At 51.4% G+C, this 15,095-nt stretch overlaps 4 protein-coding genes and 1 non-coding gene across 5 annotated transcripts; 3 read left to right on the top strand and 2 right to left on the bottom strand.

The window, feature by feature from the left end:
• Nucleotides 1-462: 462 nt before the first annotated feature.
• On the bottom strand, nucleotides 463-4,074 carry QC762_606380 (uncharacterized protein; the record flags this gene model as incomplete). Its single annotated transcript, XM_062892325.1, has 2 exons — nucleotides 1,045-4,074; nucleotides 463-983 (listed from the first exon to the last, which is right to left on the bottom strand). The coding sequence occupies exons 1-2, from the start codon at nucleotides 3,332-3,334 to the stop codon at nucleotides 463-465; spliced, it is 2,811 nt and encodes a 936-aa protein (XP_062740851.1). The 5' UTR covers nucleotides 3,335-4,074.
• A 4,267-nt stretch (nucleotides 4,075-8,341) lies between these two features.
• QC762_606350 (uncharacterized protein) lies at nucleotides 8,342-10,567 on the top strand. The gene is made up of 4 exons (XM_062892324.1): nucleotides 8,342-8,730; nucleotides 8,788-9,166; nucleotides 9,239-10,094; nucleotides 10,148-10,567. The coding sequence occupies exons 1-4, from the start codon at nucleotides 8,519-8,521 to the stop codon at nucleotides 10,366-10,368; spliced, it is 1,668 nt and encodes a 555-aa protein (XP_062740850.1). The 5' UTR covers nucleotides 8,342-8,518; the 3' UTR covers nucleotides 10,369-10,567.
• Nucleotides 10,568-10,830: 263 nt separating this feature from the next.
• Nucleotides 10,831-12,439, top strand: QC762_606340 (uncharacterized protein; the record flags this gene model as incomplete). Its single annotated transcript, XM_062892323.1, is given in 5 exon segments — nucleotides 10,831-10,907; nucleotides 11,038-11,447; nucleotides 11,570-11,921; nucleotides 11,926-12,059; nucleotides 12,071-12,439. Coding segments are annotated over 5 exon segments (1,314 nt in total). The 5' UTR covers nucleotides 10,831-10,858.
• Nucleotides 12,440-12,515: 76 nt separating this feature from the next.
• Nucleotides 12,516-12,608, bottom strand: QC762_0097190. Its single transcript has one exon. It is a non-coding gene; the product is annotated as a tRNA-Ile (tRNA).
• A 715-nt stretch (nucleotides 12,609-13,323) lies between these two features.
• QC762_606330 (uncharacterized protein) lies at nucleotides 13,324-14,475 on the top strand (the record flags this gene model as incomplete). The annotated part of the gene is made up of 1 exon (XM_062892322.1): nucleotides 13,324-14,475. One exon carries the CDS (start codon nucleotides 13,324-13,326, stop codon nucleotides 14,473-14,475), a length of 1,152 nt encoding a protein of 383 aa, XP_062740848.1.
• Between the last annotated feature and the right edge of the window lie 620 nt (nucleotides 14,476-15,095).

The following is a 15,095-nucleotide window of genomic DNA, read 5'->3' as shown; positions in this document are numbered from 1 at the left end:
GCATTGTGCGAAGTGCTAAGTGCTAAGAAAGAAAGCAGAGAGGTGGCCACTGCTTACCTGGGTGGTGTCGAACTTTTTGATGGCTGAACCGGGCTGAAGTTTGCTTGCCCTTAGGTCGTCAGGTTATCATGTGTGGACAGAACCTAGATAAGGAAACTGGGACTTGGAACAAAATAACGACTCTAAAAAATCAACGAGAACCGCCGAAAGATAGTAATAAACGGCCTTTGAATATAGGTAGCCAAGTCGAAGGGCTCGGAGCTGGTATCAAGACCTTCTTGATCATTAATGAAGAGGGTCAATTGAAGCCCAACATTATCTCTCGACGCTCTATGGCGTGCGGAAGGAATCACTGACAGCCTTGGGTTCCCTGTCGACGAAAAACATCAACTCATTATTTTCATGTCATCATCTCTATCGTTCTATATACAAACTATGCTTGTGTTTTCTCGCTCAAGTTGATCATGCAAACTCCTTCACCCCATCGACCCCCACCCTCTTCTTCCCCGACTGTCCCACGATGTTGCCAAACGCGTACTGCATCCCCATCTCCCTCACCTTCCGATCGCGTTCCTTCTTGGGAACCTGGCTCAACCCTTCCAAACTCCACAACATCCACGAATCGCACACATAATACATTGCTCCCGCAATCGTGCTAGGGTCAACAGGCATGTGCGGCCATTTGATAAAAAAGCTGGCAGCGACGACAATCCACATGATGGCCATGATGGCGACCGCCAGCCAGGTACACACCCGCGATGCAATCCACGTCTGCGTGACACGGAACGGCACGTTGTTCAGTAGGATGGGAAGGAACTCGGACAAGATTGCGACAAAGGCAACGACGATGAGGAAGATGTGCCGGCGTTTGATTGCGCTCCAGATGCCGGAAAAGGCGTTCATTGGCGGAGACAAAGTGATGGATTGATGGGCCGGCCGAGGGGATTGAGACATGAGCTGGTACGGGCTGAGAATAGCCAGGCCTAAACAGATGAACAGGTCAGTGAGTTTTTCCCATGCGGAGATGTCACAAAAAATGCTTACTCGTGAAAAAGGCACTCCAAAACAAGGTTATCCCAACACCCATCAACGTGAACAACGACCTCACGCCAAAGTTTTGGGTGCTCATGAACCGTTCGAAGCCCGTGTCACCACCAGTGTTGTTGTAGTATAACACAACGGCCATGATCCCGGTCAAGGGAAGCAGGAATGCAATCCTACCACTGTATGACAGCATCAGGAACGGCAGGTGGCGCTCGGCCTTTGCGTTGGAGTTCTGACCCTCGAGCAACTCGTGTTGAGGGGAGGTCGTGCCTGTGCTGACAGAATCCGGTCGGTCTGGACGAACAATAGTGACGTTTGCCCTACTGGCCATGACGCCGTACTCTGGGATACCGTAGTGGTTGAAGAAGTGGCCCAGTCTGAACGTCCTGTCACCAAAGCCGTTCACCAGTTTGTCGTGACTAAGTCCTTTCCCCTTGTCGGGAGGAAGGGAGCAGAATGCAGCGCGGGTTTCCCTGTTGGTAGCTAGCGAACCCATACCAGCAATGGTCCACGGATTGGCTGCTACGCCAGTGCGCCATTTGCGGAGCACGATCATGATCAAGATCAGGAGGACGACCATGAAGCTGAGCAGGGCGGTTGTCGCTCGGGCCGGACCGAGGAAAACCCCCAAGGTCATGGCACAGCCATTGAAGTTGGTGGGCGTACAGCTGCCATGCAGCTTCAACGCCACTGCCTCAGAGGACAACGGCACCAAGAATACGGAGGCAATCGTCAACAATGTCGTCAAGACCATCAACATCTGACCTGTCGCCATCGCTTTGAAGCTGGACACGATCCCATGGAACCCTCCTGTTCGCAAGCATAACGACTCCTCAGCGGGGACGCCCATGCGTTGTGTCAAGGCGTGCCAGGGCTGATATTGCTTCGCGGCCATGTCAATCATACGGATGGGGATGGTGAGCATGACTGCCAGGATTGTTGGCAAAAAGAATCCGACAAAATATTGGGCCCGAGAGATGAAGTAGACTGAGACCTCTTCTTGGGGCTTCTTTGGGGTATCAGTGGGGACGGTTGGGAACTCGGTGATGGTGGCTGTTGGGACTCCCTGGAAGTTGGTAACGACCTTGGTTCTCGGCGGTACCACCACGTCTGTGGTAACTGTCAGTGTCGGAACACCTCTCGAGTCGGTCACCGTGATAACTTCCGGAGAAAAGACAGGTGGAGGAGTGTTGATGACTGTGACGGTCGGGGTCCCGTCATCATCACTCAAGATCTCAACAGACAGCGTCACAAACGATGGTGACACGGCTGTAACAACATTGAAGATTGTCGTTGGTGATGGCACCAACGTCACAACTTGGTCGACGGTCCGGGTCTCAGTGAAGGAGAGGACAAGGCCGCTCTCGGTTGTGACCCCTATCACTGTTGTTGTCGCTGGTACTCCGATGATGGTGGTCTCTTTTGTCACGGTTGATACAACCTCGTCCAGAGTGGTGGAGGGAAGGACGATGCCGATGAAGCCGGCGGGGTTGGCATCTTGGGCGGCCTCGGTGATGGTTTGGGTACCGTCTTGGCCGAAATTGCCGCTGTCGCCGATGAGGGGGTTGTCGGGGTCTGTTTTGGTTGAGATGAGGGTCTGGGTGCCGATATCTGCAAAGTTGCTTGATGGTTGCGTAAGGGGGGGTTCTGTAGTGGTAGATTCAGACCTTAGCGGGTTAGGCCTGCCGTCGGTTGCTGCGGCCGTTGTGGGAGATGACCCAACTGCTACGGTTCCGATCTGTGCAAAGTCTCCCGGTACCACTTGCGAAGTTGAGTCTGGCAAATCAGTGGATATCGTAATCGGGACCACCGTGTTCGCTGGAGAATTGGCGGGTGCGTTGTCTCTCTCGTCATCCAACGTTGCGTTCTGTAACAGTCGTCTCGATAATTGCAATCTCGGCTTCAGCAACGGAGGGTTGTCGATGCCTGTCGGCGTGCTGTTGACGTTGCTCGTCGGGCTCGGCTTGGGCTCTGGTATGATCCTCCTGTCTTGCTCCGTAGGCAGGAACTGGCATGCACACTCGAGCAACACGATACAGACCAGCAGCAAGACGATCAGTATCACCAGGAATGATCTTCTCAACGGCGTCGGCTTGTAATCTGGTGGCGAGATCCGGCGCAGGGACGCCATTCTCCGGGGAGCCATGTTGGCTGGTTTCGCCCGAACCTCGGGCATGAAGTCTCTTTCATAGTCTCTCCAACTGCCCGCTTGGCTGAGCGGAGATGGTTGTGTCAGGACCACGGGGGCGTCTCCTGTCCGCCATGACCGACGAGAAGGTTCCTGAAACATCTTGTCGCTGTCGTCTCACCCCCTATGCCTCGGTTGGAATCGGAATCATGAGAATATTGAGCAGGTCATGATTTTGTCGGACAGTTTTGATGCTGCATTCCGCGCACAACGCTTCGAGAGGAATAACCGTCAGAATATCGAGCGGCAGTGCACTGAGGGGGTATATACCAGCCAGACCGTCTGGACCCATATCTTCTGCCTCTCCCCGCGTTACACTAGACCCATTCTCACCAGACTTCATCTAGGACACCCAAGACATATTGCTAACTGTCAGCAGCATACAACCGATGTGGCGATCTCGACGGCAAGGGAAGACTACAAGCCGAAGTCCCCGCATTATTGGCTTGTGCCGCTGTGTGGTCCAGAAGCAAAGGGCTTGCCGTTTCGGCATTCCAGTGGCGCACACCAGTCTCGGTGCTGGATGGCACCCATTTCGAGAGTCTCCTTCCGCAAGCTGAAAGTGCGTCCTATCAGCTAAGCCAATCGAAGAAGCTGCCCCCACTACTGACAGGCAGATCGCGGACCAGATGACCCGTCTGGCCGGCCTATCTGATGTTGTCGGTTTTTGTGGCTGTTGTAGGTAGGTGTGGTGTGGGTGTGGTGGTTAATGCTAACTTTAGTACCCCGCATTGATCGCCATTCTGCTGGATGCTACCACGGAGCCTACGATGGGGGTGTCGTCTTGCCCGTCTTGTCAAAAAGTGTGGCATCCCGAACCAAAGCACGCAAGCAATTGGGCGGATACTGTCCGACCAGGGTAGCATCCATTCTGAAACCTGACGCCCGCGTGCTCATGGCTCGGCAGTGGCAGAGCTCGCTTCAGATTGAGTAAGGTAGGCTTTACTTCGGCATCAGTGGCTCGGTGCTACCTTCTGGATCGGCGCGGAATATTCGGGACGTTCTATCGACCTGCTGAAACGGTCTATTAGATACGCTATTGGGGGGCTTGCCAAGACTGAGAGGGTTTTCTACTTTAGCTTGTGCTCCCCCCACCATGTGGAATGGTTTTGGGTGGTTGTTGGGTTGAAAGGTGTCCTTATTGATTTTGTGATACCGCTTTTGGGGGGAGGTGTTGGTGTTGTCGTCGTCATCTTGGGGGGTTTGTTCGGCACCGAGGAGGTTAGTGATGGTCTATTCATGGCTCACGGCAGGAATAAGCTGGAGGAGGTGAATGTGTCGAGTGAGACCTTTGCACAATCGGGGCCCCCTTGGGATCGATCCAGTTGCCCACTTGCCCCGACGTCCACCGCCTGTATCGGCCAACGTCAGACTTTCTCTTCATGGAATCCAGCAGCGAGAACGTGATGGAGGAAACTGACATTTCATGTTGGCAAGCCCACTGCATGCAGTAGGTGTTGATGCAATCTGTAACCAAGATCTGCTCGCTTTTCAACCATATCGTGATTGGCTCTTCCTTGCTGCATGGAGGCCTGAGGCTTCACCATACAGGTGCGGCTTTTCCGCTCCTCCATTTCAGTTGACTGTCTGCTCGCTGAGCCACAATCTGTCTTGTAATAGCAGGTACCTTTTGTTGAAACCCAGATGAAGAGTCCTTGATTCTCCACTGCCTTGACGGGAGATGTGACATGGACACATTGCTACCAAACTTCCCAATTAAGGGGGTTTAAGAGGTCATGTAGGTAGATCAGGTAGCTATAGTTTCTGCCACGGGACTCATGGTACGTTTTCCACGTCTTAATATGTCAATATCTTTTAGAGCCGTGCGAACATGTGTTCGAAAGCATACCCAATTGCACCCTCGCCAGACCCTCCCGCTCGGTAAGGGGCAAATGATGTTGCAATGGTTCTCCTCATAGAACTAGAGAGAATGAAACCTGCCAGAATTGAGATAAAGAGAATAATGGAGCAAAGCAGCACAAAATTCATACTTATGAAGCGGGAAGTTGTTATAACCACTCGGGCTGGGATGCGAAACAAGGCGTTATCATGCTCCTGTAGGGGTGTTGAGGAATATCGATTGCCGCCCAGGACACCCTGCCTTTCCTCGTTCCCTTCTACATCAAACTCGACTTTAATTTCATCATTATCCTGGTCCTCTGCTCTAGTTGGCATCGGAGACTCGGAAAGGCCAAGGCCATCGAACTTTTTGGGATGATCTAGAGTACTTACTATGTTAGGCGCTGAGGAAGATAAATCACTGATAAGTGGGCGGTGCGTACAGGTCTTCCCGGGTTTCCGACCACTTGGGCGTTTGAGTTTGGCGGAGAGGCGACGCATGGTAGGATTGAGAAATTGGTGAGCTCAACCGCCTGCTTGTGGGTATGTTCTGAGATTCGCAGAGTAATTCTGCCGTATCTTATATGGCATCACACAGTGTCAGAAGCTGGAAAAATTCTTCACTGGCTGGCTCGATTGTTCGGGTTCAAAATGAAACGGTTTGGGTACTCACCCATCCCAAAGCTTAGATACCTGCTTCAGTCAGGTAGACTTGCTTGGCACCGATGCTGTGAGTGGTGCAAGGAGGTCAACCCTCTCAGCTGAGAGGGAGGGGCTTCTTGCAATACCTAGTTTGGTTAGACTGCTAATGGAAACCAGAAGTTGAGAGCCTCCTGTGGCTGGGCAGCATGAAACCCCTCCCGAAAGGCGTCAGCTGTGTTTCTAGAAGCCAGGACACCTTTTTCCCGTCATGAAGAGAACTTCATGCCTATCATGTACTGGTATACTGTGGGACATCCCATCAGTGCTGGTATGTCATGCACCATCCCAAATTTCGAGCTGGGGTATTGTGCACTATCCCAGGGAATGTACTGGTACATCCTGGACCAGATTTGGGACCGTGGTCCAGGATTCGGGCCATCGGAGCACTGTGCGCTTCTTAGCAGTTTCCAACTGCTGTCCCAAATTCGGGCTATAAGTCGCCCGCACTGTGGTTTGCACTATTTTACGCGGGGGCATCGGGGACACGTTGGGCTATTCCGGCCCAAATGGTGGCCTGTCTGCCACCGGTGATAACTGTCGTGACAAACGTTTTCCTCCTTTGGCAATCCTAAGTCGTGGCGCTAAACCATGATGATACATAACGCACTACCTAGTCATTATTACGCTTGGTGAAAGAAGTGTCTATAATTATAAGTTATTCAGAAAAATGGACAACTTAACCTGGGCGCAACGGGTTGAGAGACACTGGGAAAGGTCGAGAGCAGCACTTTGAAATCCGAATATAATATCCATGATTTATCGACATTAAAATTGCAGATTTTTTTTCTCATGTAGTTAGAGTGAAGGAAAGCGCGGCTAGGTGGTAGTGGTTGAGGTCCCAAATCCGGTCCTCGTAACTGTACCGCCATTTTAGACCTGTGGCAACTATAGCCGAGGCAGCCCAGAACTGTGACCGCGTCGCTCAGTCTGGCTCAGTCTGGCTCAGCCCAAGGCGGCAGCCGCTCAGTTCCGAAGAAGGAAAGGGAAATTCATGGTGTCGATTTTAGGGTCGTGAACTGGGTGTTTCTGGATCACCCAGTGGGTTTTCTACATCGCACAATCCGGGACTATCTGAGAGACTATTACTACGAGGAACTGCTCAAGGAAGTGCGGTCCAATTTCGATCCTCTTGTCTCTCTCGGGAACATGATGCTCTTTCTTCTGAAGAGCCTACCCCTAATCGAAGCCTGGAACGCATCATACATTACACGACTCTTCCAAATCGTCGATGGGCTGATCTACTACGCTCACGAGGCTGAGAAGCGGAGCACCTAATCAGAGTCACCTCTGACCTTTGCCTTGGACGAAATGGACAGAGTTAACAAGTTTTCACGGCGAGATCCATGCGAAACCACTGGACTCACCTTCGAGACATGCCTCGAGCACGAGGTCTCGACGAGTACCGAGAGGGGGGAAACTGTACTTTCTTGGCCCTGGCCATACAGGTTCGATTCACCAAGTATGTCAAGACAAAACTAGACGCCGAACCAGGCACTCTGAGAAGCAAATCGGGAAGGCCTTTACTGGATTATGCTCTCCGCCCGAGAAGGGTCACTCCCATGACGATGCCGTACCACTCGGTAAGAGATGAGTGTGGAATTGACATCGAAATGGTTCAGTTACTCTTGGACAGGGGCGCAATCCGAACCAGCAAGTTCATCTCAACGAAGGGAGGACTGTATGGGCGTTCTTCTTGGTGTCCTGCTATGAATCAACCCGAGGCTACCAAGCTGTTGAAGGAAGTATGGTTCCGTGTTTGCAAGTTGATGATATGGTATCATGCAAGCTCTACGGCTTGGTTTGACAACAATACAAGCAGGCCACTGACTGTAGAGGGCATACTGGGGGTGTTATGGTAGGTGCAGATTGACAAAGTGCTACACAGAATAAAACTACTACGGCCCTGCAGGCCCAGAATATAACCACCGGGGAGCAACCAGAATGGTAGCCCCACATAAGCTCAGGCACAATATATACTGTGACACGGGGAGGTGTTTGGACAGGACAAGAAAACAGAGCTACTAAGGTTGATGGAAGAAGCAAGGTTGCAAAGAAAGAGTGGATCTTGGCTTTCGTGGATTGGTCTGTAAAGCGAGGCCAGATTCAATCTCGTGGGAACCATGCCGGTAGATACGTGCTCAATAGAAGAAGACAGATTGTTATTTGATATACACCCCGAGAAAGATTGTCGGGTTTTAGTTATGGATAGGTAGACCGTAGTAATGAGGCGGTAGAGGATAGTAAATAAGGTAGGTGGGTATCAGCATTGTACTTAACTTACCTGGTGTGATGGAACCCAGACAGAGAGTATGTGCATCCAGGTCATGAACTTTCATGTTCGGACCGGCTGCCGCCATACGGTTCTATTGGTGCAGAACCCAAGCCACGTCCACTAGAGGAGGGGGTTTGTGAAACATGAGAGCGGGGACACCCATCACTGGCTTGGTATTGATGCACTGCCTGCATAGTGCCATTGGCGCTGCTTACGCTTTGTCATGAACAAGAACTTTTCCAGGGTTGAAAACTTGAATTTTGACGTTGGTTGATAGCGGCCGGCATTCCAAAGTTCCCACGGTGGAGAATCACACCTAAGGTACCTTAGGCTGCAAGCACCAATAAAGTGATGGTCTCGCGAGCCCTCACTCATCACCCACGTACCTTAGTCCAGAGTGATTTCACTCCATCTCTTCATCCACCCTCCTTGCCATTCTTTCTCCGAGCAACACCATCACCAACTTCAGCAGCATGGCGTCTCCTTCCCCCGTGAGTGAATGGCTCACTGAGCGGCCTTACACGGCAACTTTCATAGCCATCGCCATGCTCCTCCTCCCTACCATCTCACTCCTCCGCTCATCTGGCGACAAAACCGCGGTTCCCAAACTCCCTTCCACCATCCCCTATGTCACAAACACATACCACTACATGACAAACATGAAGACATTCTACGAGCGCTCCAAGTAGGTCCCTCCCCCTTCTACTCTTTTCAGCTTCGCACTAACCCCCCCATTTTTCAGAGCTCAGCTCCGAAAAACTTCCAAAAATATCCTCGCGTGGAACCTCACACCCTGGATGAAAGTCTACCTCGTCACCTCCCCCGGCCACATCCAAGCCCTCTTCCGACCCAATCCCGCCATTTCGTCAGATAAATTCTTCCACCTGATCTATGAGAACTTGTGGGGCGCTTCCCTTGCCGACCGCGAAAAGTTTCTCAACGACAACTCTGGGCGAGGGAAGGTGCCGTTGCCGGGCTACGAAAACGTTCTTCCTGAGCAGAGGTACTTTGCGGGGATGCATGCCGTTTTCCATGATCACCTCGCTGCAACGGCCAAGTCGAATATGCTCGCAGCCATATACCAGCGCTTCTTTGCGGAAGAGTTGGAAGGGAAGTTTCCGGTGCGTATTGACCTTGGATCTCCTTCTAAAACAACCAACCGGCACTGACCATTGTTGCCATCATGACTCTAGCTCGGAGAAGGCGTTGTCGAGGGCGTCCAACAACTGTTGAATGTCCACATGGCAACCGCAGCAACAGCAACCCTAGCCGGCAAAGGCATCCTCGCCCGCTGGCCAAAACTAATCGACTGGCTCTGGGACTTTGACAAAGTCGCCGCCAGCCTTGTCTGGGGTCTTCCGCGGTGGATGAACCGCTCCGCTCTTGAAACTCGGGACAGTCTTCGCCACGCCTGCAAACAGTACATCGAGGAAGAACTTGCAAAGGGCTTCGATCTAGAGGCTGACCACGGTAACTGGGAGCCAATCATGGGCTCGACCTTCCAACGGGAAACGATACGGTGGATGAAGCAAGGCGGGTTCAGCACTGAGGCGATGGGTGCCTCGACCATGGTGGCGATGCTCTTCGGAACAAACGCCAACAGTATCCCCGTCACGGTTTGGTGTTTGATGGAGGTCATCGAAGACAAGTCACTGCTCGAGGCTGTCCGGGAGGAGGTCAACACCGTGCTGGAAACCGACCCCGATACAGGAGCACGCACAATCAATATGCAGAAACTGCTGGCGTTGCCCCTTTTACAGTCTATCTATGTAGAGTGCATACGCCTCCACGTCTCCATGAACGTCACCCGCGAGGCGATAGCCCCGGTCAAGCTAGGGGATTTTACCCTTGACAAGGGATCGCTCATCCAAGCCTGCACCGAAATTTCCCATCTTGACGAGGAGGTCTGGGGCGACGAGAACCATCCCGCGACGGAGTTTTGGGCAGCACGACACCTCAAGTACGTCGACGAGACAGACGAAAATGGCAACGTGAAGAAAGTGCCGCAGTTCTCCATGGCGGGAAGGCAGAATGATTGGTTTCCGTATGGTACGTTTACTTAACCCTGCGTTTACCTGGTGATGCTTACCCCAGACACCTAGGCGGCGGTATCTCGATCTGTCCCGGACGACACTTTGCCAAGCAAGAGATCATGCTGACAACAGCCATCATTGTGGCGAGATTTGATCTCGAATTGGTCGGATGGGTTAATAAAGACGGGACTCCCTCTGACAGACCGGCGCAAAACGATGTCAAGTATGCTGGTGCGGCTTCTGTGCCGCCTGATCGGGAGATGAGGGTGCGGTTTACGCGTCGATGGTAATTGCGGTTCTTGGCTACCTATCTTTAAACACCTTTTGAATATCTTCAGAGGTCTGTAAGCTATCTTTAGGGGTAGGTGTATGCTGATCATCTTTTGAGGTGTGAATCTGGATAATCTGTTGGGTTAGCTTGACTTTGTTTTTTATAAGTTCATCCATCTGTCTGATGCCAGCAGGATATATATTTCAACTCGAGCTCAAAGGAACCAGTCCACGTCCAGCTCGGCCGGAAAAGGCAACGTCTGTCTTTTAGTCAGGTACTGCAGTAGCATGAAAGACACCAAGTGCGTACTCCCTTGCACTAGCCTGGTATTCCACAGAGCAACATGATGATGTTACATCGAAGGTCTGTTGAGTTCTGACAGTGAGAATCCTCGTGCTGACCGGTGTAATACCTTGGCTGTGCCTTTCTTACTAGGATGTCAGAACAACAACTGCAACTTCACGTCGTAATTCTGATTGTAGTCCTTATTCCAGTTCTTTGACATCTTCATGGAAACACTCATCATGGCCAAGGTCGACAATGACATACATCCCAAGGGTGACACAACAGGCACCACAAACAGAGCCTCAAATCCCTCCATATCACCCTCTGAATCAACAACCCACGCGACCCAGAACCCCCTTACTCAGCCTTCATCACCCCTCAAAAATCCTCATCACCCTCTCAGTCACCTTCCTCGCCATCATCTCCCCCCTATCAGGGCACATGAACCTCCCTGCCCTCTCCATCATCTCTATGGACCTACACATGTCCATATCACTAACAAACCTAACAATAACAGTCTACACCTTTGTCTCAGGGCTGACACCGTCCCTTATCGCTCCGTTTTCTGATTCCTACGGCCAACGACCGGTGTATCTTTTCTATTTGGCGTTGTGCGCACTGTCTAACATAGGGCTTGCGCCGCAATCCTCCTTTCCGGCCTTGATATCGCTATTATGTGTCCAAGCTGCTGGATCTGGGGTCACAATCTCCCTGGGGAGTGCAGCCGTAGCGGACATGATCACCATAGCCGAAAGGGGAAAATACATCGGCTATGCTGCGCTGGGGTTGACTCTCTGTCCTGCTCTTGCACCGGTGCTGGGAGGGATAATGACAGAGTATCACGGTTGAAGGGGGACATGCTGGTTTCTGCTTGGGTTGTCGGGGGTCATTCTTGCTCTAACGTTCTTGCTCTAACGTGGCTGCTGTTGCCGGAGACAGGAAGAAACGTGGTAGGCGATGGGTCAGTGAGACCCGAGAGACGGTGGAGTAGGACGGGATGGGATCTACTGAAGCACATCAAGAGGCACGAGATGACAGAGGAGGAAGAAGGCAGACATACCATGGAGGAGGCAGCAAAGAAAAAGGTCAGCATACACACCTCAGTGAGAATACTGGGAGAGAAGGAGGCGTTTGTGACAGTAATGGCTGGAGTGCTGTTCTCGGGCGGGTATTTCATGGTGTTGATCACGCTCGGTTCTCAACTTTCTGAGCGGTTCAGTTTCCGTCCCATAATCGTGGGTGTGCTACCTGGCGCTGGCAATCGGAATGCTCGCATCACGATGGACAGTAGGATGGCTTCTCGACTGGAACTTTGGACGATGGGCACGGAATTTGGGGTTGAAGCTCGATCTAGACAGGCAGCAGCGGTTAGAGGAGGTTCCTATCGAGAAGATACGACTGGAAATTGCGTTGGGTGCGTTATATGTTCTTTTTAGGACTGTTGTGGCGTACGGGTGGACCGTGAAAACGAAGTCGTCGTTGGGATCGAGATTGCTCTCTTCTTCTTGGGAGTGTTCTTTGCTGGAGCGATCAATGGGCTCAATGTTCTTATCGTCAACACCCATCCCGACAGCCCAGCCACGGCGGTTGCAGCGAGTAAATTAGCACGGTGCGTGGTCGCTGCTGGGGCTAGTGCAGTCGCGATGCCTATTATTGAGCGAGCTGGAATGGGGTGGGCGTCAGCGAGCATCGCCGGGGCATGGTTGGGGTTTAGTCCGCTGTTGTGGATGGCGATGTATTGCGGAGCAAATTGGAGACAGGATGTTAAACTGAGAAGTAATGAAACTGGAAGAGATAGAGCTTAAGTAGCAAAAAAGTCTTGCACCATTGAGAGGGTGGAAGCACAAAGATGATATATCGGAAGGAAAAAACAAAAGAAGATGCCCAATAACAGGATTGAACTGTTGACCTTCGCATTACTATATGCTGTTTCCAGTATTAGTACGACGCTCTAACCAGCTGAGCTAATCGGGCTTGGGTGATTGATGCATTGTGAGCTGGAAGATAGAGTAATTGAGTGGGCCACTGTAATTGATGGTTACGTTTTCGTTGACGGCTTTATGTCAAAAGCTTCCCCGTTATACCTATCCACGATGAATGGTCCATGTTAGAGAGAGGGAAAACCTACGTCGGAGTCAGGTCGGGTCTCAGTAATCAGGCTTACACCGGACATATCTCGGTTCGGCTACTGGTCAACTTAGTAATCCCGGATTAGAAACCAAGACGGTTACAAATGCTTGTGCGAATTAGAGCTGTGAGATTTTGATGTGGCGTTGCACAGATGCTACCGATCTATCGGAATACCCGGTGTGGAGCATGACGCCATTGAAGCAGCAAAATCTGATTCGCAGGTTCTCGATGACCATGAGAGGTCAGCATCTTTGGCCATCAGGAAAAACAGTGGAATTCCGGTAGTGCAGGCATGTCAGGGCCATCATTACTCCACACCTGGAACTGTTTCGAAGCTGCAAAAAAGTCTTGGAAGTCAACAACATTCTCCACGCCTGCGACGAGGTGATTTATAAGCCTGTGTCAACTACTATAAAACCATGCTTTCGCCTTCAACAACAAAACAAATTTCATTTAACCTTCAACAGCATATTGATCACGACAAGATACCCTGAAGCATCTCTAATCACACTTCACCCTCACCCAACTACTACAACAAGAAATAAACCAAACGCTCAACATGTCGGACTCAAAACTTTTCCAGCCGCTCAAGCTCACCTCCTCCATCACCCTCAAACACCGCATCGCCATGGCGCCACTCACTCGCTTCCGATCCACTGACGAGCACGTTCCAATTGTTCCTCTCATGAAGGAATACTACTCACAGCGCGCCTCCGCCCCCGGTGGGACTCTTTTGGTAACAGAAGGTACCTTCATCTCCCCCACCGCTGGTGGTATGAACAACGTCCCGGGTATTTGGTCGAAGGAGCAAATCGCTGCTTGGAAAGAGATCACAGACGGCGTCCATGCCCAAGGCAGCTTTGTCTACCTCCAACTCTGGGCGCTTGGCCGTGCCGCCCTCGGTGACGTCGCCAAGGCGGAGGGCTTCACCGTCAAAGCACCCTCAGCCATTGCCATCCCAGATACCGACGGTGTTGTTACCCCAGAAGAGATGACAATCGACGATATCAAGCAGAAGATCGCCGAATACGCCCAAGCCGCCAAGAACGCTATTGAGGCCGGTTTTGACGGCGTTGAGATCCACGGTGCCAACGGGTACCTTGTTGATCAGTTCATCCAAGATAACTCGAACCAGCGTACCGACGAGTATGGTGGTAGTATCGAGAACCGCTCCCGCTTTGCCGTCGAGGTTGTTGACGCCGTTACTGCCGCCGTTGGAGAGGAGAAGGTCGGCATCAGACTCAGCCCTTGGAGCGTCTTCCAGGGCATGAAGATGAAGAACCCGGTTCCCCAATTCTCCGATGTCATCAGAAAGATTAGCGAGAGACACCCCAACATGAGTTACCTGCACTTGGTGGAGACTAGAATTGCTGGCAACAGAGATGAGGCGAACGACAACGATGAGGAGAGATTAGACTTCGCGTTGGATATCTGGAAGGGGCCAGTTCTCATTGCTGGCGGGTTGACACCAGAGACTGCCAGGAAGCTGGTTGACGAGGAGTTGAAGGAGAGGGATAATGTGGTGACGGTATTTGGCCGGTACTTCATCTCCACGCCAGACATCGTTTTCAGAATCCGGGAGGGTATCGATCTGAACCAGTATGACAGGTCGTCATTCTACATTCCCAAGAGCCCCAAGGGGTACATTGATCAGCCATTTAGCAAGGAGTTTGAGAAGGTTTACGGCCAGGGGATCAAGGCTTGCATTTAGATTTACTTTTCTTTTGCATAGCAAGCGGGTTCGATAAAGTACATGAATAGAAAGTAAAGATTTTCAGCGTCAACAGCCTGTTTTCCCTGAATCGCTTTCTACGTCAAAGTCAAAGACAAGAAAATTTGAGTGTGCCACCGGACAGCGTCCCGATTTCCTAGATCAGTTTATGAGTTTCCCGACTCTCCGAAGAGCCCAAACCACTTAGCTTCGTGATCGGAGGGACTGTGTGACGAACCCCTATCCAGAACCTCTGAAAGGGGACACTGGTTGAAGGCACTTCTGAATAATCATGGTTCGGTGCAGCTAAACAGTGCACAACAAGATGTCTCAATGTAAACACAAGATACCGTGAATACAAGTGTGAATTGAATACTGCAGAACTGTCTATCTACACCAGCCAGTTCCTCTGTATATATAGACCTCGTGGTCTCCTGGATTATTACCCCTTGGCAATGATCCCACGGGTAAGGCTACTCCCGTCCTGATTGGTTCTACTAGCGATTGGCTGTGCGCGTTGCGCCCCGCACACGGTCTGACTTGCCTGTTGGCTTAACTGTGACAATATTGATTCGATATTGATAATGGTATAAGTACTTACAAATGTGTGGGAAAATAGC

The sequence above is a fragment of the Podospora pseudocomata genome, chromosome 6 (genome assembly GCF_035222375.1).
Source record: "Podospora pseudocomata strain CBS 415.72m chromosome 6, whole genome shotgun sequence".
In the NCBI taxonomy this organism is placed as follows: domain Eukaryota; kingdom Fungi; phylum Ascomycota; class Sordariomycetes; order Sordariales; family Podosporaceae; genus Podospora; species Podospora pseudocomata.
This window is presented reverse-complemented; position numbering and strand designations above follow the sequence as displayed.